This window comes from Myotis myotis, unplaced genomic scaffold (genome assembly GCF_014108235.1).
Source record: "Myotis myotis isolate mMyoMyo1 unplaced genomic scaffold, mMyoMyo1.p scaffold_m19_p_4, whole genome shotgun sequence".
In the NCBI taxonomy this organism is placed as follows: domain Eukaryota; kingdom Metazoa; phylum Chordata; class Mammalia; order Chiroptera; family Vespertilionidae; genus Myotis; species Myotis myotis.
The window spans coordinates 41345472-41371657 of NW_023416346.1; the positions used below are offsets into that span (position 1 = coordinate 41345472).

The 26186-nt window shown below is 40.3% G+C and overlaps 1 protein-coding gene and 1 non-coding gene across 3 annotated transcripts in view; both read left to right on the forward strand.

Annotated features, from left to right (window-relative positions):
• The first annotated feature begins 445 nt into the window (after positions 1 to 445).
• LOC118654006 (NFKB activating protein) overlaps positions 446 to 26186 on the forward strand; it is a 28532-nt gene continuing 2791 nt past the window's right edge. Inside the window, exons 1-8 of one of the 2 annotated variants that reach the window (XM_036305085.1) lie at positions 447 to 980; positions 3994 to 4074; positions 17610 to 17680; positions 17865 to 18005; positions 20164 to 20227; positions 21379 to 21488; positions 21587 to 21662; positions 22585 to 22734. In XM_036305085.1, coding sequence (XP_036160978.1) covers positions 595 to 980; positions 3994 to 4074; positions 17610 to 17680; positions 17865 to 18005; positions 20164 to 20227; positions 21379 to 21488; positions 21587 to 21662; positions 22585 to 22734 — 1079 coding nt within the window. In that variant the 5' untranslated portion in view covers positions 447 to 594. Of the gene's footprint in view, positions 981 to 3993; positions 4075 to 17609; positions 17681 to 17864; positions 18006 to 20163; positions 20228 to 21378; positions 21489 to 21586; positions 21663 to 22584; positions 22735 to 26186 lie in introns of both variants that reach the window. The other variant, XM_036305087.1, reaches the window with a different exon arrangement.
• On the forward strand, positions 24982 to 25110 carry LOC118654910. The gene has a single exon (XR_004967153.1). It is a non-coding gene; the product is annotated as a small nucleolar RNA SNORA11 (small nucleolar RNA).

Here is a 26186-nt window from a genome sequence, read left to right on the forward strand (position 1 = left end):
CCTGTCGTCTCGTCCTTCTCTTCAGGTATTTCAATTTGAGGATGAAGAAAAGACAAGGTGCCGAAACTGGTTTGGCTCAGTGGATAGAGCGTCGGCCTGCGGACTGAAGGGTCCCAGGTTTGATTGCGGTCAGGGGCATGTACCTTGGTTGCCGGCACATTCCCAGTGGGAGATGTGCAGGAGGCAGCTGATCGATGTTTCTCTCTCATTGATGTTTCTAACTCTCTATCTCTCTCCCTTCCTCTCTGTAAAAAATCAATAAAATATTAAAAAAAAAAAAAAAAAAAAAAGAAAGAAAGAAAAGACAAGGTCTCCAGTCCAGTTTAGAATCGAGCAACCTCGCTCGGAACCGGAAGGATGCACGGACCCGGTTTCCCCACCGGCTTCTTTATACCGATACACACACCTCCTCCCGTAGGCAGCGCTAGCTAAGTCTGGGGAAGGTATTTGCTGATGTACCCGGAACTGTTTCCAAGGTTTTCTCAGGTTCTGGTTGTGGCGTGGTGATAGGTTCTGGGACCCAAGACAGCCGTTATCTTCCCAGGTTAGCGAGATAACCCCCTCCCCCCCGGCCTCGGGGACCCAGCGGCAGTGATGTCTCCGGTGTCTCGCTCGCGCAGCCCGGAGAGGGAAGCCTCGGGCTCCAGGGTGAAACGCCGCAGTTCGTCGAGGAGCCCTAAACCCAGCAAATCTACCCGCTCCCCGCGGGGCCGCCGCTCTCGCTCGCACTCTTGCTCTCGGTCTGGGGATCGGAATGGCCTCAGCCATCAGACAAGTGGCCTCAGCCAAGGCTCCCGAAACCAGCCCTACCGCTCCCGCTCGCGGTCACGCTCTCGAGAGCGGCCTTCTGTGACGCGGGGCACCCCCTTCGCTTCTGCCACCTCGTCTGCCTATTATGGCGGCTACTCACGCCCCTACGGGAGCGACAAGCCTTGGCCTAGCCTCCTGGACAAGGAGAGGGAGGAAAGCCTGCGGCAGAAGTGAGTGAGACGGACACACCCTCTTGCCCCCACCTCCCTTCCTAGTTGATTTATAGTTCATCTCTACTGACTATTTGCATTTCGCTCTTTCTGCCTGCCTTGCGCCCATTTTCATCCCTTCAGTCCTCCCACGACAACACCTTATTCGCTCTTTTCTTCCCTTAGGTTTTCACTCATCCTCAGGGCCCTTTATACAGTGCCCTGGTCTCCCGCCACTCCCTTCTGCCTCCTGACATGTAGCGACATGGCCAGGAGCCTCAGAACTACTGGAATTATATAGCATTTACTTGGTTGCGCGGTTATCATTCATGAGCATGTTTTTATTTCCCAGTAGGCTGACCTCTTGGGAAGGAGAAGCCCTATTTTATTGATTACAAAATTTGCAGTACTTTGTAGAAACGCAACCATTGCTTGTTGAATGATCAGACAGGTTTAAGATGATAACGGGATATGTAAGTGGAAATGTTTTATAGCGAGTTGGAAAGGATTGAGATTAAGGGTTTAAATTGAAGAGAAAAACTTCTGAGACAAGATAATTAAATGAATGTAGAAAAAGTGACCTGCTAAACTGTAGATTAGGCTATGTTGAGAAAGGTCTTGTTAAGTGTTCTCAATCTTGACCATGAAAAGTAAGGTCAGGGTGAGATCAGGTCTCTAATGAGAGTGAGTATTAGAGTGGGAAAAATGGTAGTTTAAAAAGTAGAAAGAAAAGGGGTTATAATTATTACTAAGCCTTAATATCAAATGCTTACTGAGTGTTAAACTACGTGTCAGGCACTTTTAAAGTATTAAAGTCATTGAGGCTAAGGTTATAACAGCTGGGAGATGTCCCCATGAATTGTTTTCTTCCAGGAGTGGGAAGTCCATAAAGCACAGGCTCCAGGATCAGACTGCCTGAATTTGAAGCACTTCTTTGCTACTTAATAGTTGTGTGACCTTGGGCAAGTTAGTTAACCTCTATGAGCTTCATTTCTTCACTATTTAAAAGGGATAAAATTAGCACAGTTGCTTTTAGAGTTGTCATAATTTAGTGCTCAGAACATAATAGTAGTTCTTAAGTGTTAGATATTAGGTTTTCCTGCATGGGAACAGAAAGAGTAAAAATGGTCCTGAGTTAGGTTGGAGACCTCCTCTCCAAATTAAGTTTTTCAAAAAGTGATCCTAAGGTTGCATCAATCAAAAAGCAACCAGCTTCTTACTAGACAATCCTCCCAAAAAGATTTTGGAACTCCTTGTATGAAATTTGCCTTTGTGCATTTAGAAGACAAATAATTTATCTTAAGAGAACAGATGGCAGCAGGGGTGAGAATTTAACTGCTTGCTCTTTACAGCCTATCAGGCATTCTTCCCCCACCCCCCATTGCATTATATCCCAAGTTCAGTTATAAGTATGTTCCTTTTTAGACTGTCTGTCAGGTAGGAAACCTGACTCTGACTGCATGATTATAATGTCTCTTTCCTTGAATAAAGAAGTAAAAAATAGTTTATTTAAACAATCAAATGAATTATATTTATATTGTAAGGTGGTGTTTTTTTTAATGGAGTCACAAGCAGCTAAACTTTGAGGAACTGAGCCTTATTTTTTTTGTTTTATTTTTAAATATATTTTTATTGATTTCAGAAAGGAAGAGAGAGAGAGAGAGAGAGAGGGAAACAAACATCAGTGATGAGATAGAATCATTGATTGGCTGCCTCCTGCACACTCCCTACTGGGATCAGGCCTGCAACCCAGGCATGTACCCTGACCAGAAATGGAATCATGACCTCCTGGTTCATAGGTCGACGCTCAACCACTGAACCACGCCAACTGGGAGAGCCTTAGTTTTTTTGTATTTTGTTTGCTTGTTTATGAGTAATAACAAAAATTAAGAGAAGAAATCACAAACATAAAACAAAAAAAATTTGTGACCTCCAAGAGTAGATAGATATGTACTTCTTTTCAAAAAAAAAAAAAAAGAACTAAAAGGAAACCAGAAAGAAAACAAACCCTGTATCTCATTGAGTACAGTTTTTCTCCACTAAAACTTTTGTTTTCAGAGCTTCCTTTATTTTCTACTTCTAATGCTTCATTTTTATTTTCTTCATTAATTCTTGACTTTCAGCAAATGGAAGGTTTGACCAAACAAAAATAAAAGCTCTTTATTTTCATAAATGTGTGTAAACAAATGAAGTATTTCCAAATGTAAAACTGTTTCTGTCATATACTAGTATTGCAGAAGATAAAATGAGCAGTTGGGAGCTATGTCATGTATGCAGCAGAAAGGATGCACTTGATAGGCTCCCAGGCTGCATTTCTGGCCCAGCCTCTCAGGCTGTTTGTGGTCTGTACCATTTGAAAGTACTATCAAAACATCAGATCATAATTGTTGAGTTTATATTTAAACCAAATTTTTGTTAATTTAAAGTTTAAAATGAAAAGGGAAAATAGGACTCAACTGGACTCCTTGGAATTTGATTATATATTTAGGAAACATAATTTATTATTTTTTTTTCTTTTTATTTTCTTAAAGTAATACAAAGGGTATTACATATGTGTCCATTCCCCCCCCCCCCGCCCTAGACAGTCCCCTAGCCTCCCCTACCCCCCAGTGTCTTATGTCCATTGGTTATGCTTATATGCATGCATACAAGTCCTTCGGTTGATCTCTTACCCCCCTACCTCCTGCCCCCCAACCCTCCCCGGCCTTCCCGCTGCAGTTTGACAATCTGTTTGAGGCAGCTCTGCCTCTGTATCTATTATTGTTCATAAGTTTATAATGGTCTCTAGTATCCATGAATGAGTGAGATCATGTGGTATTTTTCCTTCATTGACTGGCTTATTTCACTTAGCATAATGCTCTCCAGTTCCATCCATGCTGTTGCAAATGGTAAGAGTTCCTTCTTTTTACAGCAGCATAGTATTCCATCGTGTAGATGTACCACAGTTTTCTAATCCATTCATCTACTGATGGGCACTTAGGCGGGAAACATAATTTATTTATGGAGTTGTAATTTACATGCCTGTATCTTCTAGGAGATTAAGTGAAAGAGAGAGGATTGGAGAATTGGGAGCTCCTGAAGTATGGGGACTTTCTCCAAAGAATCCAGAACCAGAGTAAGTGATTTAAAAATCTTTTTTTTAATTTATCATTTGTTTAAATCCAGTCTGTTGTCAAATTTTTTGTTAAGTGAAGAACTTGAAGTACAGCTCACATTTTTCTCCTTTCATGTGATTTATGCTCTTCTACCCCTTAAGTTTTAAAACATTGAACATACCTAAAGATTAAAATACGTTGAGAGTGCATTGGCATGCCGATAAGTTTTTTTAAATTGTTATCCACGGGTTGCTAATTTCCTAATCATAGAAGGGTTCAGTGTTAAAACAAATACATTTATATTATTTCTTTTTTAATTTAAAATTTTTATTGTTGAAAGTACTACATACAAGAGCTTTGGTTGATCTCGTACCTACCACCCCTCCCACCCTCCCCTGCCTTTCCCTCCGAGGCTCGACAGTCTGTCCGATGCTTCTCTGTCTCTGGATCTATTTTAGTTCATCAGTTTATGTTGTTCATTATAATCCACAAATGAGTGAGATCATGTGATATTTATCTTTCTCCAACTGGGTTATTTCGCTTAGCATAAATGCTCTCCTGGTCCATCCATGCTGTTGCAAATGGTAAGAGTTCTTTTTTTTTTTTTTTTCTTTCAACAGCATAGTATTACATTGCATAGATGTAGCACAGTTTTATTTTTTTTCTTTATTGATTAAGGTATTACATACATGTCCTTATCCCCCAGTTGCCCCCCCACCCCACCCCCCACTCATGCCCTCACCCCCCTGGTGTCTGTGCCCATTGGTTAGGCTTATATGCATGCATACAAGTCCTTTGGTTGATCTCTTCCTCTTACTCCCACCCTAGTTTCATTTTTTCACATGTATCTGTTCAATTTTCCCAACATCATTTATTGAAGAGACTGTCTTGACTCTATTGTATGTTCTTGCCTCCTTTGTCAAATATTAATTGAGCACAATGACTTGGGTTGATTTCTGAGTTCTCTATTCTGTTCCATTGGTCTATATGTCTGTGCCAGCACCAGGCAGTTTTGAGAAGAGTGGTTTTGTAATATGGCTTGATATCTGGTATTGTGATCCCTCCAACTTTGTTGTTCTTTTTCCAGATTGCTGTAACTATTTGAGGTCTTTTTTTATTCCAGGTGAATTTTTGGAGAGTTCGTTCTAGGTCTTTGAAGTATGTCCTTGGTATTTTAATGGTGATTGCATTGAATCTATAAATTGCTTTGGGTAATATGGACATTTTAATGATGTTGATTCTACCAATCCATGAACACGGTATGTTCTTCCATTTGGTTATGTCTTCCTCTCTTTTTTCAATATCCTATAGTTTTCTGAGTACAGGTCTTTTACATCCTTAGTTAAGTTTATTCCTAGGTCTCTTAATTTTTTGGTGGAATGGTAAATGGGATTGTTGTTTTTTTAGTCTCTCTTTCTGTGAGTTCATTATTGATGTACATAAAAATGCCATAGATTTCTGGGCGTTAATTTTGTATCCCGCTACATTGCCAAATGCACTTATTAAGTCTAGTAGTTTTTTGATGGAGCCTTTCAGGTTTTCTATGTACAACATGTCACCTGCACATAATAATATTGTACCATCCTTGCATCCCCGGTATAAATCCCACTTGGTCATGGTTTATGATCCTTCTAATGTAATGCTGGATCAGATTTGCCAGAATTTTGTTGAGGATTTTAGCATGTACTAGTATGTACATCAGGGATATTGGTCTGAGTTCTCTTTCTTTGTGGTGTCTTTATCTGGTTTTGGAATTAAGATAATGCTGGCTTCATAGAAAGAGCTTGGAAGTGTGCCTTCCTCCTGAATTTTTTGGAATAGTCTGAGGAGAATAGGTTTTAGTTCTTCTTTGAATGTTTGGTAGAACTCCCCTGAAAAGCCATCTGGACCAGGGATTTTGTTTGCTGGAAGTTTTTCGATTACTGCTTCAATTTCATCGGTAGTTATTGACCTATTCAGGTTTTTTTATTCTTCCTGATTGAGTTTTGGGAGCTTGTATTTTTCTAAGAATATGTCCATTTTGTCTAGATTGTCCAGTGTGTTGAAGTAGAGTTGTTCGTAGTGTTTTTTTACAATCCCTTTTATTTCTTTTGGTTCTATTGTTACTTCACCTTTCATTTCTGATTTTGTTTATTTGGGGCCTCTCTCTTTATTTCTTGGTGATCCTGGATAGAGGTTCATCAATCTTGTTTATCCTTTCAAAGAACCAGCTCATGGTTTTATTGATCTTTTGTATTGTTTTTGTTGTTGTTGTTGTTTTTTTCTTTCTTGGTCTCTATGTCATTTATTTCTGCTATGATCTTTACTATTTCCTTCCTTCTGCTTACTCTGGGCTTTTCTTTTTGCTCTGTTTCTAACTCTTTGAGTTGTAGGGTTAGGTAATTTATTACCATTTTTTCTTGTTTTTAGAGCTATGAACTTCCCTCTCAGGACTGCTTTCACTGTGTCCCATAGATTTTGGATTGTTGTGTTTTCATTGTCGTTTGTTACCAAGATGCTTTTTATGTCTTCTTTGATCTCTTTGGTAACCCGTTCATTTTTCAATAGAATGCTATTTAGCCTCCAAGTGTTTGATTTTTTTTCATTGTTTTTATTGTAGTTGATTTCTAATTTTATGCCATTGTGATCTGAGAAGATGCTTGATAGGATTTCTATCTTCTTGAATTTGAAGACATTTTGCCTGTCTCCCAATATGTGGTCTATCTTTGAAAATGTCCCGTGTGCACTTGAGAAGAATGTATATTCTGTAGCTTTGGGGTGAAATGTTCTGAAGATGTCAATTAATTCCATCTGATCTAGTGAGTAATTTAGGATTTCTGCTCCTGTGCTGAGTTTTTTGTTTAGAGGATTTATCCAGTGGTGTCAATCCAGGGGTATTAAAGTCCCCTACTATGACTGTATTGCTGTCAATCTCTCCCTTTATATCTTCCAGAAGTTTTTTTTATGTATGTTAGTGCTCCTGTATCATATGCATATATGTTTACCAAAGTTATATCCTCTTGTTGAATTGCTCCCTTTAGTATTATGAAGTGGCCTTCCTTATCTCTTGTTATGACCTTCACTTTGAGGTCTATTTTGTCAGATATGAGTATTGCAATTCCAGGTATTTTTTTTTATTTTAATTCACCTGAAAAAAATTTTTTTCCATCCCTTCACTATGAGTCTGTGTGAGTCCTTTGTTCTGAGGTGGGTCTCTTGTAGACAACAGATATATGGGTCATGTTTTCTTATCCATTCAGCTACCCTATGTCTTTTTATTGGAGCATTTATTCCATTTATGTTTAAGGTTATTAGTGATAGGTACTTGTTTGTTGCCATTTTGATTCTTTATGCCTGTGTTCCTTCTTACCTCTCTAGTTCTTCTTTTTACAGCAGTGTCTAGCATTTCTTGCATTGCTGCCTTGGTGATAATAACCTCCTTAGCCTTTTTAGGTCTGTGAAGCTCCTGATTTCACCTTCAATTTTGAATGATAGCCTTGCTGGGTTTAATATTCTTGGATTCAGTCCCTTGCTTTGCATGACTTTGTATACTCCATTCCATTCCCTTCTGGCCTGATGTGTTTCTGTTGAGAAATCAGTTGATAGTCTAATTGGAGATCCCTTGTAGGTAACTTTCTGACTCTCTCTGGCAGCCTTTAGGATTCTTTCTTTGGCCCTAGTTGGTTTGGCTCAGTGGATAAAGCGTCTGCCTGTGGACTGAAGGGTCCCAGGTTTGATTCCAGTCAAGGGCACATGCCTAGGTTGCAGGCTTGACCCCCAGTTGGGGGCATGCAGGAGGCAGTCTATCTCTCATTGTTGATGTTTCTATCTCTCCCTATCCCTTCCTCTCTAAAATCAATAAAAATATATATTTTTTAAAAAGATTATTATTACTTTGTTGTTGATGTTTGCCAATTTAATTACCATGTGTCTTGGTGTCAGTCCTTCTGGGTTCATCTTGTTTGCGACTCTGTGTGCTTCTTGGACTTATGTGACTTTTTTCTTCCCAAAGTCAGGGAAATTTTCTGTCATTATTTCTTCAAACAGGTTTTCTAGTCCTTGCTCAGCTTCCTTTCCTTCTGGCACCCCTATTATGCAGAAGTTTGTTTTATTTCATGTTGTCCCAAAACTCCCTAAGGCTCTCCTCCTGCTTTTTGTGTTTTTTCCAGTTGCTTCTTTGCTTGGGTGTTTTTCTACCTTGTCTTCTAACTCGACAATGGGGTCCTCAGCTTCTTCTAGTCTCCTGTAGAAACCTTCCATTGTGTTCTTTAATGCAGCTATGCCATTCTTCATTTCTTTTTTTTTTTTTTTTTTTAAATATATTTTATTGATTTTTTACAGAGAGGAAGGGAGAGAGATAGAGAGTTAGAAACATCGATGAGAGAGAAACATCGATCAGCTGCCTCCTGCACATCTCCTACTGGGGATGTGCCCGCAACCCAGGTACATGCCCTTGACCGGAATCGAACCCGGGACCCTTCAGTCCGCAGGCCGACGCTCTATCCACTGAGCCAAACCGGTTTTGGCCATTTCTTCTTGATTGTTACATGTGTTGGTGAATTTGTCATCCAGCCTTTTCAGCATCCTTATAAACATTGCTCTGAATTGGTTCTGACAAATTGCTTGCCTCTATCTCGTTTATTCCCTTTTCTGATGGTTCCACATATGAGTGAAATCATGTGATTCCTGTCTTTCTCTGACTGACTTATTTCACTTACATGATAAGCTCCAGGTCTTTCAATGCTGTCTCAAAGGGTAAGAGATCTTTCTTTTTTACTGCTGCATAGTATTCCATGGTATAAATGTACCACAACTTTTTTGTCTACTCATCTACTGATGGGCACTTGGGCTGTTTCCATATCTTAGCTATTGTAAATTGTGCTGCTATGAACATAGGGGTGCATACATTCTTTCTGATTGGTGTTTCAGGTTTCTTAGGATATATTCCTAGAAGTGGTATCACTGGGTGAAATGGTTCCATACATAATATTCTGAGGAAACTCCATACTATTTTCCATAATGGCTGCACCAGTCTGCATTCCCACTAGCAGTGTACTAGGGTTCCGTTTTCTCCACATCCTCACCAGCACTTGTCATTTGTTTGTTGTTGTTGTTTTTAATATATTGATTTCAGAGACGAAGGAAGAGGGAGAGATAGAAACATCAATGATGAGAGAGAATCATTAATCGGCTGCCTCCTGCACACCCCCTATTGGGGATCGAGCCTGCAACCCAGGCATGTGCCCTTGGCCAGAATCGAACCTGGAACTTTTCAGTCCACAGGCAGACGCTCTATCCACTGAGCCAAACTGGCTAGCATGTTGATGTGTTGATGGTAGCCATTCTGACAGATGTGAGGTGATACTTCTTTTCATTTCAATTTGCATCTCTCTGATGATCAGTGACTTTGAGCATTTTTCATGTCTCTTGGCCATCTGTATGTCCTCTTTGGAGAAGTGTCTATTTGGGTCCTTTGTTCATCTTTTTTATTGGATAATTTGTCTTCCTTTTGTTAAGTTGCATGAATTCCTTATATATATATTGGATATTTAAACCCTTTATCAGATGTATCATTGCCAAGTACGTTCTCTCATACAGTGGGCTCCCTTTTCATTTTGTTAATGGTTTCTTTTGCTGTGAAGAAGATTTTTATTTTGATGTAGTCCCATTTATTTTCTCCTTAGTTTCCTTTGCTCTAGGAAATGTATCCGTAAACATATTGCTATGAGGGATGTCTGAGATTTTGCTGCCTATGGTTTCTTCTAGGATTTTTATGGTTTCATGACTTACATTTAAGTCTTTTATCCATTTTGAGTTTATTCTTGTGTATATTGTAAGTTGTGTTTAGTTTCTCTGAGAATTCATTATTGGTGTATTAAAAAGCCTTCAACTTTTGGGTGTTGATTTTGTATCCTGCTACATTGCCAAATTCATTTATTAAAATAGTAGTTTTTTGATGCAGTCTTTAGGGTTTTCTTTTTCTTTTTTTAAAAAAACATAAGATTTTTAAAAAATATTTTTATTGATATTTTACAGAGAGGAAGGGAGAGTGATAGAAACATCAATGAGAGAGAAACATCAATGAGCTGCCTCATGCATGCCCCCTACTGGGGATTGAGCCCACAACCAAGGTACATGCCCTCCACTGGAATCGAACCCAGGACCTTTCAGTCTGCAGCCTGATGCTCTATCCACTGAGTTAAACCGGTCAGGGCTTTAGGGTTTTCTATGTATAATATCATGTCATCTGCAAATAATGAGAGTTTTATTTCCTCCTTTCCAGTTTGGATGCCTTTTATTTCTTCTTCTTGTCTGATCACTGAGGTTAGAACTTCCAGTACTATGTTGAATAACAGTGGTGAAAGCGGACATCTCTGTCTTGTTCCTGTTCTTAGGGGAAATACTTTTAGTTTTTGCCCATCCTATCTAATAAAGCGGTAATATGCAAATTGACCATCACTCCAACACAAGATGGCTGCCCCCATGTGATCAAAGATGACCGTCAGGGGAGGGCAGTTGTGGGCGATCAGGCCTGCAGAGGAGGGCAGTTAGGGGTGACCAGGCTGGCAGAGGAGGGCAGTTGGGGGGAACTAGGCCTGTAGGGGAGGGCAGTTTGGGGGGACCAGGCCTGCAGGGGAGGGCAGTTGGGGGCAACCAGGCCTGCAGGGGGGCACAGTTGGGGGCCATCAGGCCTGCAGCGGAGGACAGTTAGGGGCAACCAGGCTAGCAGGGGAGGACAGTTTGGGGGGACCAGGCCTGCAGGGGAGGGCAGTTGGGGGCAACCAGGCCTGCAGGGGGGCACAGTTGGGGGCCATCAGGCCTGCAGCGGAGGACAGTTAGGGGCAACCAGGCTAGCAGGGGAGGGCAGTTTGGGGGGACTAGGCCTGCAGGGGAGGGCAGTTGAGGGCAACCGGGCCTGCAGGGGGTGGGCAGTTGGAGGCGATCAGGCCTGCAGTGGAGGACAGTTAGAGGCAACCAGGCTGGCAGGGGGAGGGCAGTTAAGGGTGACCAGGCCGGCAGGGGAGGGCAGTTAGGGGCAATCGGGCCGGCAGGGAGGGCAGTTAGGGGTGACCAGGCTGGCAAGGGAGGGAAGTTAGGGTTGACCAGGCCAGCAGGGGAGGGTAGTTGTGGGTGACTGGGCCGACAGAGGAGGGCAGTTAGGGGTGACCAGGCTGGCAAGGGAGGGCAGTTAGGGGTGACCAGGCCAGCAGGGGAGGGCAGTTGGGGGCAATCGTGCCAGCAGGGGAGTAGTTAGGCATCAATCAGGCTGGCAGGGGAGTGCTTAGGGGCAATCAGGCAGGCAGGCGAGCGGTTGGGAGCCAGCAGTCCTGGATTATGAGAGGGATGTCCAACTGCCCGTTTAGGCCCAATCTCGGTGGGATTGGGCCTAAATGGGCAGTCGGATATCCCTCGAGGGGTCCCAGACTGGAGAGGGTGCAGGCTGGGCTGAGGGACACACACATACCCCATGCACGAATTTCGTGCACCGGGCATCTAGTTGAGTATGATGTTCGTGGTAGGTTTGTCTATATGGCCTTTATCATGTTGAGATATGCTCTCTCTATTCCCACTTTGCTAAGAGTTTTTATTAAAAATGGGTGTTGGATTTTGTCAAAGCTTTTTCTGTGTCTATTGATGTAATCGTGTGATTTTTGTCTCTCATTTTCTTTATATCATGTATCACGTTTATTGATTTGTGAATATTGCACCAGCCTTGCATCCCGGCAGAAATCCCACTTGATCATGGTGTATGAGCTTTTACATATATTGCTGGAACCAATTTGCTAATATTTTCTTGAGGATTTTAACATCTATGTTCATCAGGAATATTGGCCTGTAATTTTCTTTCTTTGTAGTGTCTTTATCTGGTTTTGGAATTAGGATAATTCTGGCCTCATAAAAAGAGCTTGGAAGTGTTCCTTCCTCTTGGACTTTTAGGAATAGTTTGAGGAGTATAGGTAGTAGTTCTTTGAATGTTTGGTGAAATACCCCTGTGAAGCCATCAGTACCAGGGCTTTTGTTTGCTGAGAGCTTTTTTTATTAATGCTCATATTTCATCAGTTGTTATTGGCCTATGCAAGTTTTCTGCTTCTTCCGGATTCTGTTTTAGGAGATTGTTTTTTTCTAAGAATTTGTCCATTTCATCCTCATTGTCCAGCTTCTTGGCATATTATTGTTCATAGTATTTTCTTACAATCCTTTTTATTTCTGTGGTGTCAGTGGTTACTTCTCTGCTTTCATTAGATTTTATTCATTTGGGGTCCTCTCTCTTTGTTTCTTGATGAGTTTGGCTAATGATTCATGAATCTTGTTTATCCTCTCAGAGAACCAGCACTTGGTTTCATTGATTTTTATGTGTGGTTTTTTGTTTGTTTGTTTTGGTTTGTTTTTTGTTCGTTTGTTTGTTTTAGTTTCTATGCCATTTATTTCTGCTCTAATGTTTATTATTTCCTTCCTTCTACTTACTCTGGGCTTTTCTTGTTCTCTTTCTAGTTCTTTAAGTTGTAGAGTTAAATGGTTTGTTGTTGATTTTTCTTGCCTTTTGAGTAGTGCTATGAATTTCCCTCTCAGGACTGCTTTTGCTGTGACTCAGAGATTTTGGGTTGTTGTGTGTTCATTTTCACTTGTTTCCAGGAAGTTTTTTTATTTCTTTCTTGATCTTCTTGGTAACCCATCCATTGTTTAGTGGCATGCTATTTAGCCTTAATGTGTTTGAATATTTTTGGCTGTTTTTACTGTAGTTGAATTCTAATTTCATTCCACTGTGATCTGAGAAGATGCTTGATATGATTTTAATCTTCTTGAACTTGTAGAGACTTATTTTGTGTCCTAACATGTGGTCTGTCTTTGTGAATGATCCATATACACTTGAAGAGAATGTATATTTTCATCTTTGGCGTGAAATGTTCTATAAATGTCTATTAAATCCATATGATCTAGTGTGTCCTTTAGAGACACTGTTTCCTTGTTAATTTTTTGTCTGGAAGATCTATCCAGTGAAGTCATCGGGGTGTTAAATTCCCCTACTATAACTGTATTGTTGCCGAAACCGGTTTGGCTCAGTGGATAGAGCGTCGGCCTGCGGACTCAAGGGTCCTGGGTTCGATTCCGGTCAAGGGCATGTACCTGGGTTGCGGGCACATCCACAGTGGGAGATGTGCAGGAGGCAGCTGATCGATGTTTCTCTCTCATCGATGTTTCTAACTCTCTATCTCTCTCCCTTCCTCTCTCTGTAAAAAGTCAATAAAATATATTTTAAAAAAAACAACTGTATTGTTGTCAATCTGTCCTTTAAAGTTCTCTATAAGTTTTTGTTATCTATTTATGTGCTCTTATATTGGGTGCATATATGTTTACCAGGGTTACATCCTCTTTTGGATCGATCCCTTTAGTATTATGTAGTGACCTTTTTTATCTCTTGTGATGGTCGTTATTTTGAAGTCTGTTTTGTTGGATATGAGTATTGCTACTCCATCTCTTTTCTTTGCCATTTGCATGGAAAAATTTTTTCCATTCCTTCACTCTCATCCTGTGTGTATCTTTTGTTCTGAAGTGGGTCTCCTATAGATAGCATATAGTTGGGTCATGTTTTTGTATTCATTCAGCTACTCTATGCCTTTTGCTAGGAGCATTTAATCCATTTACGTTTAAAGTTATTATTGATAGGTACTTATTTATTGCCATTTTAATTCTGTATGCCTAGTTTTTCTCTCTCTATTTCTTCTTCTCATTACAGCAGTCCCTTTAGCATTTCTTGTAATGCTGGCATGGTGGTGATATACTCCTTTAGCCTTTTTTTGTTTTTTTGTGTGTGTTTTTCAGGAAGTTCTTTATTTGACCATCTATTTCAGTGGTTCTCAACCTACTGGCCCTTTAAATACAGTTCCTCATGTTGTGACCCAACCATAAAATTATTTTTGTTGCTACTTCATAACTGTAATGTTGCTACTGTTATGAATCATAATGTAAATATCTGATATGCAGGATGATCTTAGGCGACCCCTGTGAAAGGGTCATTCAACCGCCAAAGGGGTCGCGACCCACAGGTTGAGAACCACCTTGCTGGATATAGTAATCTTGGTTTCAGATCCTTGCTTTCCATTACCTTGAGTACTTCATGCATTCCCTTCTGGACTGTAGAGTTTCTGATGAGTAATTAGGTGTCAGCCTTATGGAGTTCCTTTATAGTTAATTGTTTGCTTTTCTCTTGCTGCCTTTAAGATTCTTTCTTTGTCTTTAATTTTTGGCATTTTAATTTTGATGTGTCTGGGCATGGGTCTGTTTGTGTTCTTCTTGCTTGAGCTTCTCTGTGCCTCCTGAACTTGTGTGACTTTCCTTTACTAATTAGGGAATTTTTCTGCTATTATTTCTTCAAACACGTTCTCTATCCCCTTCTCCCTTTCTGCCTCTTCTGGCACACCTGCTATTCAAATATTGTTATGTTTCACGTTGTCCCACAGCTCTCTTAAGCTGTCCTCCTGTGTTTTTTTTTATTGTTTTTTTTTTCTTTTTGGTTCTCCAATTGAGTGATTTTTTTCAACCCTGTCTTCTAATTCACTGATTCGATCCTCAGCTTCCCCTAACCTGCTGTGTTTCTTCCAATGTGTTCTTTATTTGTGCTATATCATTCTTTACTTCTTTTTTCATTGTTACTATATCTTTTCTCATGCTGTTGAGCATCTTTTCCATCATCATTCTGAACTCTGTATCAGATAAATTTCTTATCTCCATTTATCTCTTCTTCTGGAGAATTCTCATTTCATTTGGGGGTTGTTTCTTTGTCTCCTCATTTTGGCTGCCTGTTTGGGTTTGTGACTATGTATTAGGTAGCTCTGCTACACCCCTCAGTCTCTAGTGTAGGACAGTGTCAAATACTGTTTCTGTCTAATTAAATCAGGCAAAGACTCAAAGCCTCCAGAGACCACCTATGCTTACAGACTGTTAGGATTTCATCTTGAATTGCCCTCAGGCAGTTGTCCACTGGTGTGGCGAGTTTTTTTTCAACAGGATGGGGTAGTTGCTTCTGCCTGGAAGCTAATTGTTATTCTCAGTCTCCTATTGGGCCTCAGAAACTTCACACCGCGGGGCAAGTTATTTTCCAATAGGGTGGGTTAATTGTCTTCCCCCCCAGGCAAAGCTGCCTGTATAGCTAATGTCTACATGAGAAAAATGTCCTCTGCAGTGTGAGGGAATAACTCAGCACAGAAAACTGGAGTGTCTGCCTCCTGAACTCTAACCCCCGAGTCCTGATCCTAGCTTCTGCTCACACTACCAGTCCATTCTGCCCTCCCTCTGCCAGAGCACAAGGTGAGTGGCTCCTCAGGGAGTTTTGTGTGTTGGCCCTTTAAGAGGGTGCCTTAATTTCTAGCCATCAGTTCCTGACAGGCAGCAACCTTGCTGCTTTTCACAGCCAGATGTTATGTGGATGCCCTGACCAGGAATAGAACCCCTGTACGGGTCAGTGCTGCAACCAACCAAGCCATACTGGCCATGTCCTTTTTTATTAATCCTCACCTGAGGATATTCTCTCCATTGATTTTTTAGAGAGAGTGGAAGGGAGAAAGAGAGAGAGACATCAACGTAAGAGAGACACATTGATTGGTTGCCTCCTGCATATGCCCTTGACTGGGAATCAAACCTGCAACCATTCAGTCTACAGGATGACACTCTAAACACTGATCAACCAGCCAGGGCTCCATGTCCTTTTTTTATGCTGTTGAAATTCTAAGTTCCTTGAACATCCTTATAACCAGTGTTTTGGACTCTGCATCTTGTAGATTGCTTGTCTCCATTTTGTTTAGTTTTTTTCCTGGAGTTTTGTTCTGTTCTTTATTTGGGACCTGTTTCTTTGTCTCCTCATTTTGGTAGCCTCCCTGTGTTTGCTTCTATGTATCAGATAGAGCTGCTATGTCTCCCAGTCTTGGTAGAGTGGGCTTATGTAGTAGGTATCTAGTAGGGCCCAATGGCACAGTGTTCCTGTTCACCTAACCTGGACATTCCAGGTGCACCCCTTGTGTGGGCTGTGTGCACTATTCTGTTGTAATTGAGCTTTGATTGCTGTTGGCAGGGCACTGGGAGGGATTCACACACACACACACACACACACACACACACACACACACACACCGCCGCCCCCAGGCTACTCGGCTGCGAGAACCAGCTATAAGTACAGCAGAGGAGCTGCTGTGCAGTGGCCAACCCCACAGAACAGGACTCACTTCAATGGGGCTTTGGTGCCTGCTGAACCCACCCTTTGAGTGTGTCGCTTGTGAAGGTAGTTGGGTAATAATCCAGCATGGTATGAAGCTGTCCACCAGGTATGCTGTCTCTGGGGCCTCCTGGAAGGTGCATGGTCAGCCACAACCTGTGCCCTACCTGGGTCCACTGACATGAGCTACTGCAGATGGCTGCTACTTGTGCTGGGTTTGGATGTACCTGAGAGAGGCCAAGCTGCAAACCAAGTCTGGCTGTCGTTAATGCTGGGCCTGGGACCACTTAGCAAGAGATGCAGGATACAAAGAGGCTAGGTGCTGCTTGTTTGAGATATTTTAGGAAAGTCCAAAGCATGAGGCAAGAAAGCAAAGCCACTGGAAAAGGCTTTGGTGGGCCTGAAAGTTGGGAAGGGTGGGGTCTCAAGAAATCACCAGGACAGAGCAAACATTGTTAGCTTGATGGAGACTCAGATATGGCACCCACTTGCTGGCTCTGTGTGGCGAGATTTCAGCAAGGGAACAATGGCCTCTGCCACCACTTCTGTCTGGGAGAAAGCTGTGGTTGTAGGAAGTTTCAGCCCTTGTCCTGATGCCAGAGAATTTATTTTCTCCCCATATGTCCCCGATGCCTTTTGAGCTGCTGTCCCAGTGCTGAACCTCTGAGTGAGTGAGTCTGAGTAAGTCCATTTGTAGGCCCTTTAAGAGGAACCCCTGGGTCTTCAGCATCCTTTCTCTCACTCAGCCACAACCTCTGCTTGCTTTGACAGCCAGGAGTTATGGTACGTTTTCTTCCTGGCACTGGAACCCTGGGTTTGGGGGTTTGGTGTGGGACTGGACTCCTCGCTCCTCAGCGGGGAACTCTGCAGCCAAGGTATCCCTCCCAATTTTTAACTGCCACACGTGGGTGTGGGACTAGCCCCGTGGTCGGCAAACTGCGGCTCTCGAGCCACACGCGGCTCTTTGGCCCCTTGAGTGTGGCTCTTCCTAAGCCTTAGGAGTACCCTAATTAAGTTAATAACAATGTACCTACCTATATAGTTTCAGTTTAAAAAATTTTGCTCTCAAAAGAAATTTCAGTCGTTGTACTGTTGATATTTGGTTCTGCTGAGTTTGCCGACCACTGGACTAGCCCATTCAGTGTCTCTGCCTCTCCTACCAGTCTCGATGTGGCTTCTTCTGTGTACTTTTAGTTGTAGGACTTCTGTTCAGCTAGATTTCAGGTGGTTCTGAATGATGGTTGTTCTGTAGTTTAGTTGTAATTTTGATGTGGTTGTAGGAAGTTCCAAGTACCATGTTTACCTATCCCATCATCTTGACTGGCCCACCAGTTTTCTGATTCTTATAACTATCTTCTTTAAATTCAGCTCTGATGAACATACACCAGTAGAGGATGAAGAGCCAAAGAAAAGCACCACTTCAGCTTCTACTTCAGAAGGTATTATTTTAAATGTAGAGCTTTTTTATTTAGAAGTTTAAAAATAAGTTTATAAATAGTTGAACATTAGGCTTTACTTTTATTCAAATTGTCTATTACATTCCTTTTCAGTATTTCAAATACAGTAAAATTCATATTCAGTAATACTTCTTTAGAAGTTAGTTTTTATTTGTATTTTATGTAGAAGAAAAGAAGAAGAAGAAGAAGTCTAGTCATTCAAAAGAAAGGTCCAAGAAAAGGAGAAAGAAAAAATCATCCAAAAGAAAGCACAAGAAGTATTCTGACGATAGCGACAGTGACTCTGATTCTGAAACAGACTCCAGTGGTAAGAAAGTCAACATCATTCTGCAAGCCTCACTTCAAAACTACTTTTACTTCTTAAAGTTTATTTCAGAAGTAGGTTCTTAAAACAATAATAATAGTCAAGAGTTTTTTAACACTTAGTGACTTTGTGCCCAGCACCCTACTAAATGCTTGCTAATTAATCCACACAGTAACTGTAGGGTACATCTTAGAGATGGGGAAAGGGAGGCACAGAGCAGCTTAAAGTACCGCCCTCAAGGTCACACATTTTGGATTCAGACCTAAGCAGTGTGATTGTTTGTGTGTAGTTATACAAGGCCTGTGGCACTGAACCAAGTTGGGGTTGGGCTGCAAGGCGTGTGATGCCAAACCAAGCCATACAGGGCTGCATCAGCCCAGTGGAGCAGCTCTTTTGTGTAATTCTCACACTCAGTGGGAACCTTTGTGCAATTTTCAAAAGGTTACATATAAAGGTCCTCCATCAGGCTGGGAGCTGATTTAAGGAAGGAAGATACCCCCTGTGGGGTGACACATCAAAAAGCCACCTTTTTTTTGTGCCCAGTGCTGGCTGATGATTGACAGAGGGTGCCTCCTCTAAGGAGACATTACACAAAGGTGCCCCTTCCTCTCATGTTACCTGGGTTTCCTGGCCTCCATTGTCACTTTTGTTCCTCGTTGCTGGGAAACTGGACTTTTTTTTTTTTTTTTTGACTTCTTACAGAGAGGAAGGGAGAGAGAGAGAGAGTTAGAAACATCGATGAGAGAGAAACATCGATCAGCTGCCTCCTGCACGTCCCCTACTGGGGATGTGCCCGCAACCAAGGTACATGCCCTTGACCGGAATCGAACCTGGGGCCCTTCAGTCCGCAGGCCGACACTCTATCCACTGAGCCAAACCGGTCAGGGCGGAAACTGGACTTTCTTAAAGCACAAATCTGAACATCTCAGTCCCCTACTTAAAATGCTTCATTTAGTTGCTCTTCATGGCCTTCAGGGTAAAGTTCAGACCTTGATTAATCCACTCTAATCACATATACTCTCTCACTTTATCTCAGAGCATCCTCTGTAGCTTGATAACTACTTTCTGTCTCCTCAATATCCCATGTTCTTTCTCTTGATTTTGTTACTTGATACAGATAGTCTGTCTGCCTGCAATGCCAGTCTCTCCCCGCATGTGGCTTGGCTTACTCATTTCAGCAATTGGCATGCATTACTTTTGTAATAAAACTGATTTTATTGGGTTTTTTTGTTTGTTTGTTTGTTTGTTGTTGTTTTTTTACAGAGAGGAAGGGAGAGAGATAGTTAGAAACATCGATGAGAGAGAAACATCGATCAGCTGCCTCCTGCACATCTCCCACTGGGGATATGCCCGCAACCCAGGTACATGCCCTTGACCGGAATCGAACCTGGGACCTTTCAGTCCGCAGGCCGACGCTCTATCCACTGAGCCAAACCGGTTTCGGCATGATTTTATTGTATTTTTTTTTTCTTTAAAAACTGATCTTAAAAAGAAGTAGCTTAAGAATCACCTTTGCCTGGCCAACAATTCCTCAACCACCCTCTCCATATCAGTCTGATTTTGAGACTCCTGTAGGCCCAGAGTGCCCCAGGCTTCCCCCTATCACTCCAGATTCTATTTATCTCTTCACCTCTGCCTCCTCCATTACACTGAGCTCCTGGAAAACATCCCCCACCCCCCCAAACACAAGTACCATGTTTTGTGTTTTCTCTCTTTCCATCATGAAGATACCTAAACATTCAGAAAGGTAAAGAGAATAGTATAAAACCATATACATATCACCGAGATTTTAACAATTGTTAGTATTTTGAAATATTTGCTTCAAATATGTTTTTCTGAGATAGTCTATGTAAATTACAAATATCACACTGTTACCCCAAGGATTTCTATATACATCTCTTTTGTGACATTTTCCTATTTAATCACAATATTGTTATTTCATGTAATAAAAATAATAATATCTCATATCACCAAGTACTTAGTGTGACTTTAACTTCTATGTCCCCAGTGCCTAGCATACTTCCTGACAAGTAGCAATAAATTAATTAATTAATTCTGTGTAACAACAAATAGAACAGCAATGGGATATTTATCTACTCAAAAGTATCAGGGGGTATAGAGTTAAATTTTTAAAAAATTTCTAATGTGCTTTAATTCACAGATGAAGACACAAAAAGGAGATCAAAGAAAGCCAAGAAAAAGGAAAAGAAGAAGAAACGCAGATCGTCAGTTTTTTTTCTTTAATTTTTATTATGGAAAAGTTCAAATATATATAAAATTACATAAAACAGTAAAATGATCCCCCATGTAACTCTTGCCCAGCTTGCACAATTACCAACTCATGGGCAGTCTCCACTGCCCCCCTCCATTATTTCGATACCAATCCCAGATATCATTCCATCCATAAACCATGTTTCTCTAAAAGATAGGCATTCTTTTTTAAAAAAAAAAAAAACCCTCATAACTACAGTACTAAAAATATTTAACAATAATCTCAATTCTTGGTAGTTTTTTGTACAGTATATTTAAATCAGGCTCCAAGTAATGTCATAAATTGCCATTGATTTATATGTCTCTTACATCTCTATCCTCTCCTGTTTTGTTCTTGCAAATTGTTGAAGAAACCAAATTGTTCGTCCTGTAGAATTTCCTGCAGTATGGATTTTGCTGATTGTATTATCATGTCCTTTTAACATGTTCTGTCCTCTGTATTTATAAGAGAAACCTACCCTCATCAACTATTTGGTAACCCTGAAGTACAGTTTATATAGAAAGGACAGGATAATTGCTTACTTTTTAAAAATTCTTTATTGTTGAAAGTATTACCTGTCTCCTTTTTCCCCCATTGACCTCTCCTGACCTCTCCCAGTCCACTCCTGCCCCCAGCACGAGGCCCTCACACCCCTACTGTCTGTGTCCATTGGTTAAGTTTATATGCATGCATATTAAGTCCTTTGGTTGATTCTTACCCCCCAGTTGCTTACCTTTTTTGTTTTATGAGTTTTTAAAATAATGAGCTGGGTTATTTTAATATCATTATGAACCCAAGTATTGATATATGTTTAATGTTCTTTAATACACTTGAAATTATTGCTGCTCAAATTGGTAAAAGCTGTTTTTTAAACTGCTTTATTTTTGTTATCTTTCTATATCATGAGAATTTTATTTCATTTTTCCCTTTAGGGATCTTTTTTTTATAGTGAAACATAATTTGGTTAAATAAGTTAGAAGATTTTTAAATTAAAATTCTCTAAAAAGTTTGAATAAGCTGAGAATTCAAACCATTTTAATCAGTCTTTTCATTGCCTTGAAAAAATAATATACCCTTTAACATGGGAATATTAAGTCAATTTGTATCAAATTATAATAATTACAGGAAAAAATACAAGAAAAAGAAGTCTAAGAAGAGCAGAAAAGATTCCAGTGACTCAAGCTCTAAAGATTCCCAAGAAGAGTTTCTGGAGAATCCCTGGAAGGATAGATCAAGTAGGTTCTTCTGATAGACTTTGACTCAGAACAGATAAAACATTAAATTAACCAATTTGTCAAAATGTGAATTATTTTTCTGAACATCTTTCATGCAGAGCCTGAAGAACCCTCAGATTTAATTGGCCCAGAGGCTCCAAAAACACTTGCCTCTCAAGATGATAAACCTCTGAAGTAAGTTGACAGTGCATTTACAAAGTAGCTTCCCAAAAGTAGGGCCCTAACTTACCTTTCCAAGCTTACCTCCCTCTGCTCCCTCATTTATACCCCAGGTTCCAACTGAGCCGAACTAAATTTTCCTGTGTTTACTGTGCACTTTCCCACATTGTGTCTTGTTTCCCTTATTTCTTCCTCCAACATGCTTTCCCTATTTTCTTCAGCCCTGTTTTCCTCAATACCTTAAATGTCTTCCTGTTAAAATCCTTACCATCCTTCAAAGCCCATTTGAATAGGAGGGGCATGTGCTGATTCCCAGTACCTCTACAAGTAGGTGTGGTTCCTACCCCTCTTTCTTCCTTTAATCCTCAGAGAATTTTCTATTTCTTTTGTGATATGTATTATATATTCTACATTGTATTTCAGTTATATTCTTATTAATACGTAAATTCTACAAGATCAGAGATTATTTTTGGTTAATTGGTATTTAAGAAGTGTTCAATGAATTGAATGAAGGGATGATAGGTTTTAAAGTCCCCTTGAATGAAAGGTAATAGATAATTGTTACTGTGTTATTGGTTAGAAGGCTAAACAGTATGTTAAATTTGAGTTATATTATTTCTTTACTTTTGCTTAAGGAAAAGAAATTTGCTAAAAGAAGCAGTAAAAGCAGTACCTGTAGGGATAAATTTATCCATAATTGTAAAATATGAATATATACATACTAACACCAGTTCTTTTGTTCTTCCAAAATATCTCTGCACTTCTGGGTTAGTTACATAGGTTACTAATTAAATTAATTAATATTGGGCTTCCTAGCATGCTTCCACTCAGCAATTGTTATTCCTAATGTTTGCTGAGAGTAAATGAATTTTTGTGTTCTCTTTAGATGATGAGATTTTTATAATGAACCTTTTCTGAATTCTGAATTACTTTGTAGCTATGGCCATGCTCTGTTACCTGGTGAAGGTGCAGCTATGGCTGAATATGTAAAAGCTGGAAAACGTATCCCACGAAGAGGTGAAATTGGTTTGACAAGTGAAGAAATTGCATCATTTGAATGCTCGGGTTATGTAATGAGTGGTAGCAGGTACGTTCTTGGCATTGGAGTCAATTTTTATGATGAAATCATTTCCTTTCTCACTACCAGGTTTATATTTGGTGATTGATTTTCATTAAGTGATCATTCCTAATGAAAAGTAAAGTATTGTTTTAATACTGGATTTATTAATATAAATATAGTTGTCTAAAATTCTAAGTATGTATGCACCTGAGCTTCAAACTCATCTGTGTCAAAGAATCAGTTTTTCTAGTATCCTTTCTTATTTCATATTTTGGTATAGATAGTTTATCCTCTGCAGGATATAGTTAGTTAAATTCAGCTATTTATCACTGCCTCATGAGGAAAGCATTTTCATAAAACAATGTTTCCTGGTTTCTAAGTTTGCTTCTGTGGACTCAGAAAACATGGACTCTCTAGTTCTCTGTGGCCTCTGAGAATGAAGAGCAGAAAAGGATTATAACAGACATCAGGTTCAGCATGAGGGAATGAATATAAAATTAGGGAAGAGAAAGCAAAGTACCAGGAAGAACAAGGAGAATGAAAAGAGCATCTCTACCAAGATCAAACTGAAGTTTGGATTTTCAAAAACTTTATAAACTTCTAAAGGTAGATACGTATTTTAAAATAAAATTGAAGGCAAACATTTGCAGTACCCCTGAAGCACTTCCAGAATCTTATAATTCTGAGACCCAACATTTAAGAATATTATATCTGAGTTTCAGCACAATAAGATAAAAAGAAATTGGAGGCATAAGGACTGGAAATGAAGATATAACACAGTCACTTTTTGTGAATGATATGGATTGTTTATATAGAAATCCTAAAGAACCTAGAGATAAATTATAAATAATAAGAGGGTTTAACGAATAGTTGTATATAAGATTAATACACAAAAATCAATTGCATTTCTATGCACCATCAACAAACAACTAGAAAATGTAATTAAATAAAAAGTAAACAACATTTGTAATAGTATCAGAGAATATGAAGGATTTAGGAATAAATATTTTTTAAATATGTTTTTATTGATTTTAGAGGGAGAGGGATAGATAAAAACATCGATGAGAAAGAGACATCTATTGGCTGCCTGCATGCCCCTACTGGGGTTCAAGCCCGCAACATGAGCTTGTGCCCTGACTGGGAATGGAACCAAGGACCTCATGGGTCGATATTCAACCACTGAATTACACTGGCCCAGCAGGAATAAATCTTAATAAAAAATGTCTAGGACCTCTACAGGGAAAACTATAAAACACTATTAAGAGACATTTCAAAATAAATGAAGAAATACCATGTTCATGGACAGAAAGGCAATATTGTAAAGTTATCAGTTCTTCCCAAATTGATCTGTAGATTCAGTAAAGTTCTCATCAAAATCACAACAGAGTTTTCCGTGAAACTTCATAAGTTGGTTTTAAAATGTATTTGTTAGACTAGAGGGCCAAGAATAGCCTGGTCACTTCTGAAGAAGAGGGGGAAGATGAGACTTGCTTTACCAGATATGAGGACTTATTATGAAGCTTACAGCACTTTCAAAAGTGTTGGGGAACAAATCAATTGTTCAATGGAATAAAATACAGAGTCCAGGGACAGAGTCATGCATGTATGGAACTTAGGTATATGAAAGAGATAGCCTATAGGATCACTGGGGAAAGAAGGAACTATTCAGTAAATGGTTCAGGAAAAAAATGGTTATGTGTATGGGAAAAGATGAAAGTAGAACCCTATATTACCATATTTAAAAATCAGTACAGCTAGGTTAAGAACTTAAATGTCAAAAACAACTTTAACACTCAGTATAAAATATGAGCAGATATCTATTAGAACTTGGGGTGGCGGAAGTGTTTTTTAAAGGACAAAAATACAAAATAACCATAAGATAAAATATTGATAAATTTGCCTAGGTTAAAAATACCAACTTTTGTTCATCAAAAGGCATCTTAAAATAAGTAAAAAGACAAGTTCCAAGCTGAGGTAAGAAAGAAGCAATAAAAATATATTTTTTTTAAAAAAAAGAAAGTGGGAAAATGATATGAAGAGGCATTTGTCAGAAGAAGAAATATATATGAGCTATAAATACATAAAAAGATGATCATGCCTGACCTGCGTGGCTCAGTGGTTGAGTGAGTGTCCACCTATGAATCAGGAGGTCATGGGTTCGATTCCCAGTCAGGGCACATGCCCGGGTTGATGTTTCTACTTCTCTCTCCCGCTCCCTTCCTCTCTGAAATCAATTTAAAATTATATATATATATATATATGTTTTAAAGATGGTGGATGTGGAGAGAGCAGAGTGCCTGAATAATGGCTCCTCTGTGTATAACACATCCAACAGCAACTTGGGCTTACTCCTCACAGGTGGCAGGATACCATGACCTTCCTGTGACATTACGCCCTATATATATACTAATAAAAGGGTAATGTGCTAATTAGACCAGGAGACCTTCCGGACGACCTTCTGGACAAAGCCTTGGTGGTGGGGCCAAGGCAGAGGCAGTTAGGGGCAATCAGGCCAGGAGGGGAGGGCAGTTGGGGTTGATCAGGCTGGTGGGGGGGGAGGGCAGTTGGGGGCGAGCAGGCCAGCGGGGGGGGGGGGGCAGTTGTGGGCGAGCAGGCTGGCAGGCAGAGTGGTTAGGGGCGATCAGGCAGGCAGGCAGGTGAGCGGTTAAGAGCCAGTGGTCCCAGATTGCGAGAGGGCCTAAACCGGCAGTTGGACATCCCCCAAGGGGTCCCAGATTGGAGAGGGCGCAGGCTGGGCTGAGGGACAACCCCCCCCCCCCGCACAAATTTTGTGCATCAGGCCACTAGTGTGTGTGTGTGTGTGTGTGTGTGTGTGTGTATAAAAGATGTTCATTATCATTGGAAATGGAAATTAAGAACACACTGAAATACCATTTTGCTTGCATTTGATAAACAGAAGTTCACAGTTCTAACAATACCAAGCATTTGAGAGAATGTGGATCTACAGGATCTCTTAAATATTACCAGTGGTGGTGTAAATGGGTATAACCACCTTGGAAAAAAGTCTGACATTATATTGGAAAGTTAAGCATTCATATACTTTTATGACCCAGCAACTCCATACCTAGATACCCAAGAGAACACTCTTTCCCATGTACTAGGAGACATTTACATAGATGTTTATCACAGCATCATTCACATAGTACTTCCTGTTCCAGTTAAACTACTCACTGTACCCGGAGCAACCTAAATACATTGTCATCTCCTTGACTCTCCATCTTGCCACTCCCCCACTGCCAGGGTTCTTGTTCCAGCATTAAAAAGGGTTCAGCAATCTGGAGAAAGGCTGTGTCTAACTTAATAAAGAGTCCAGAGACAAAATGTAATTTTGAAAGGTATTTGGGGGTCAGAGGAGCCTAGCTTAAGAAACTAAGATTTCCTCATCTCAGGACCCCATGCTTTTTATTAACACAAATTTTCCTGAGGCGAGGCAGAAATATATACTTCAAAGGGTAGGG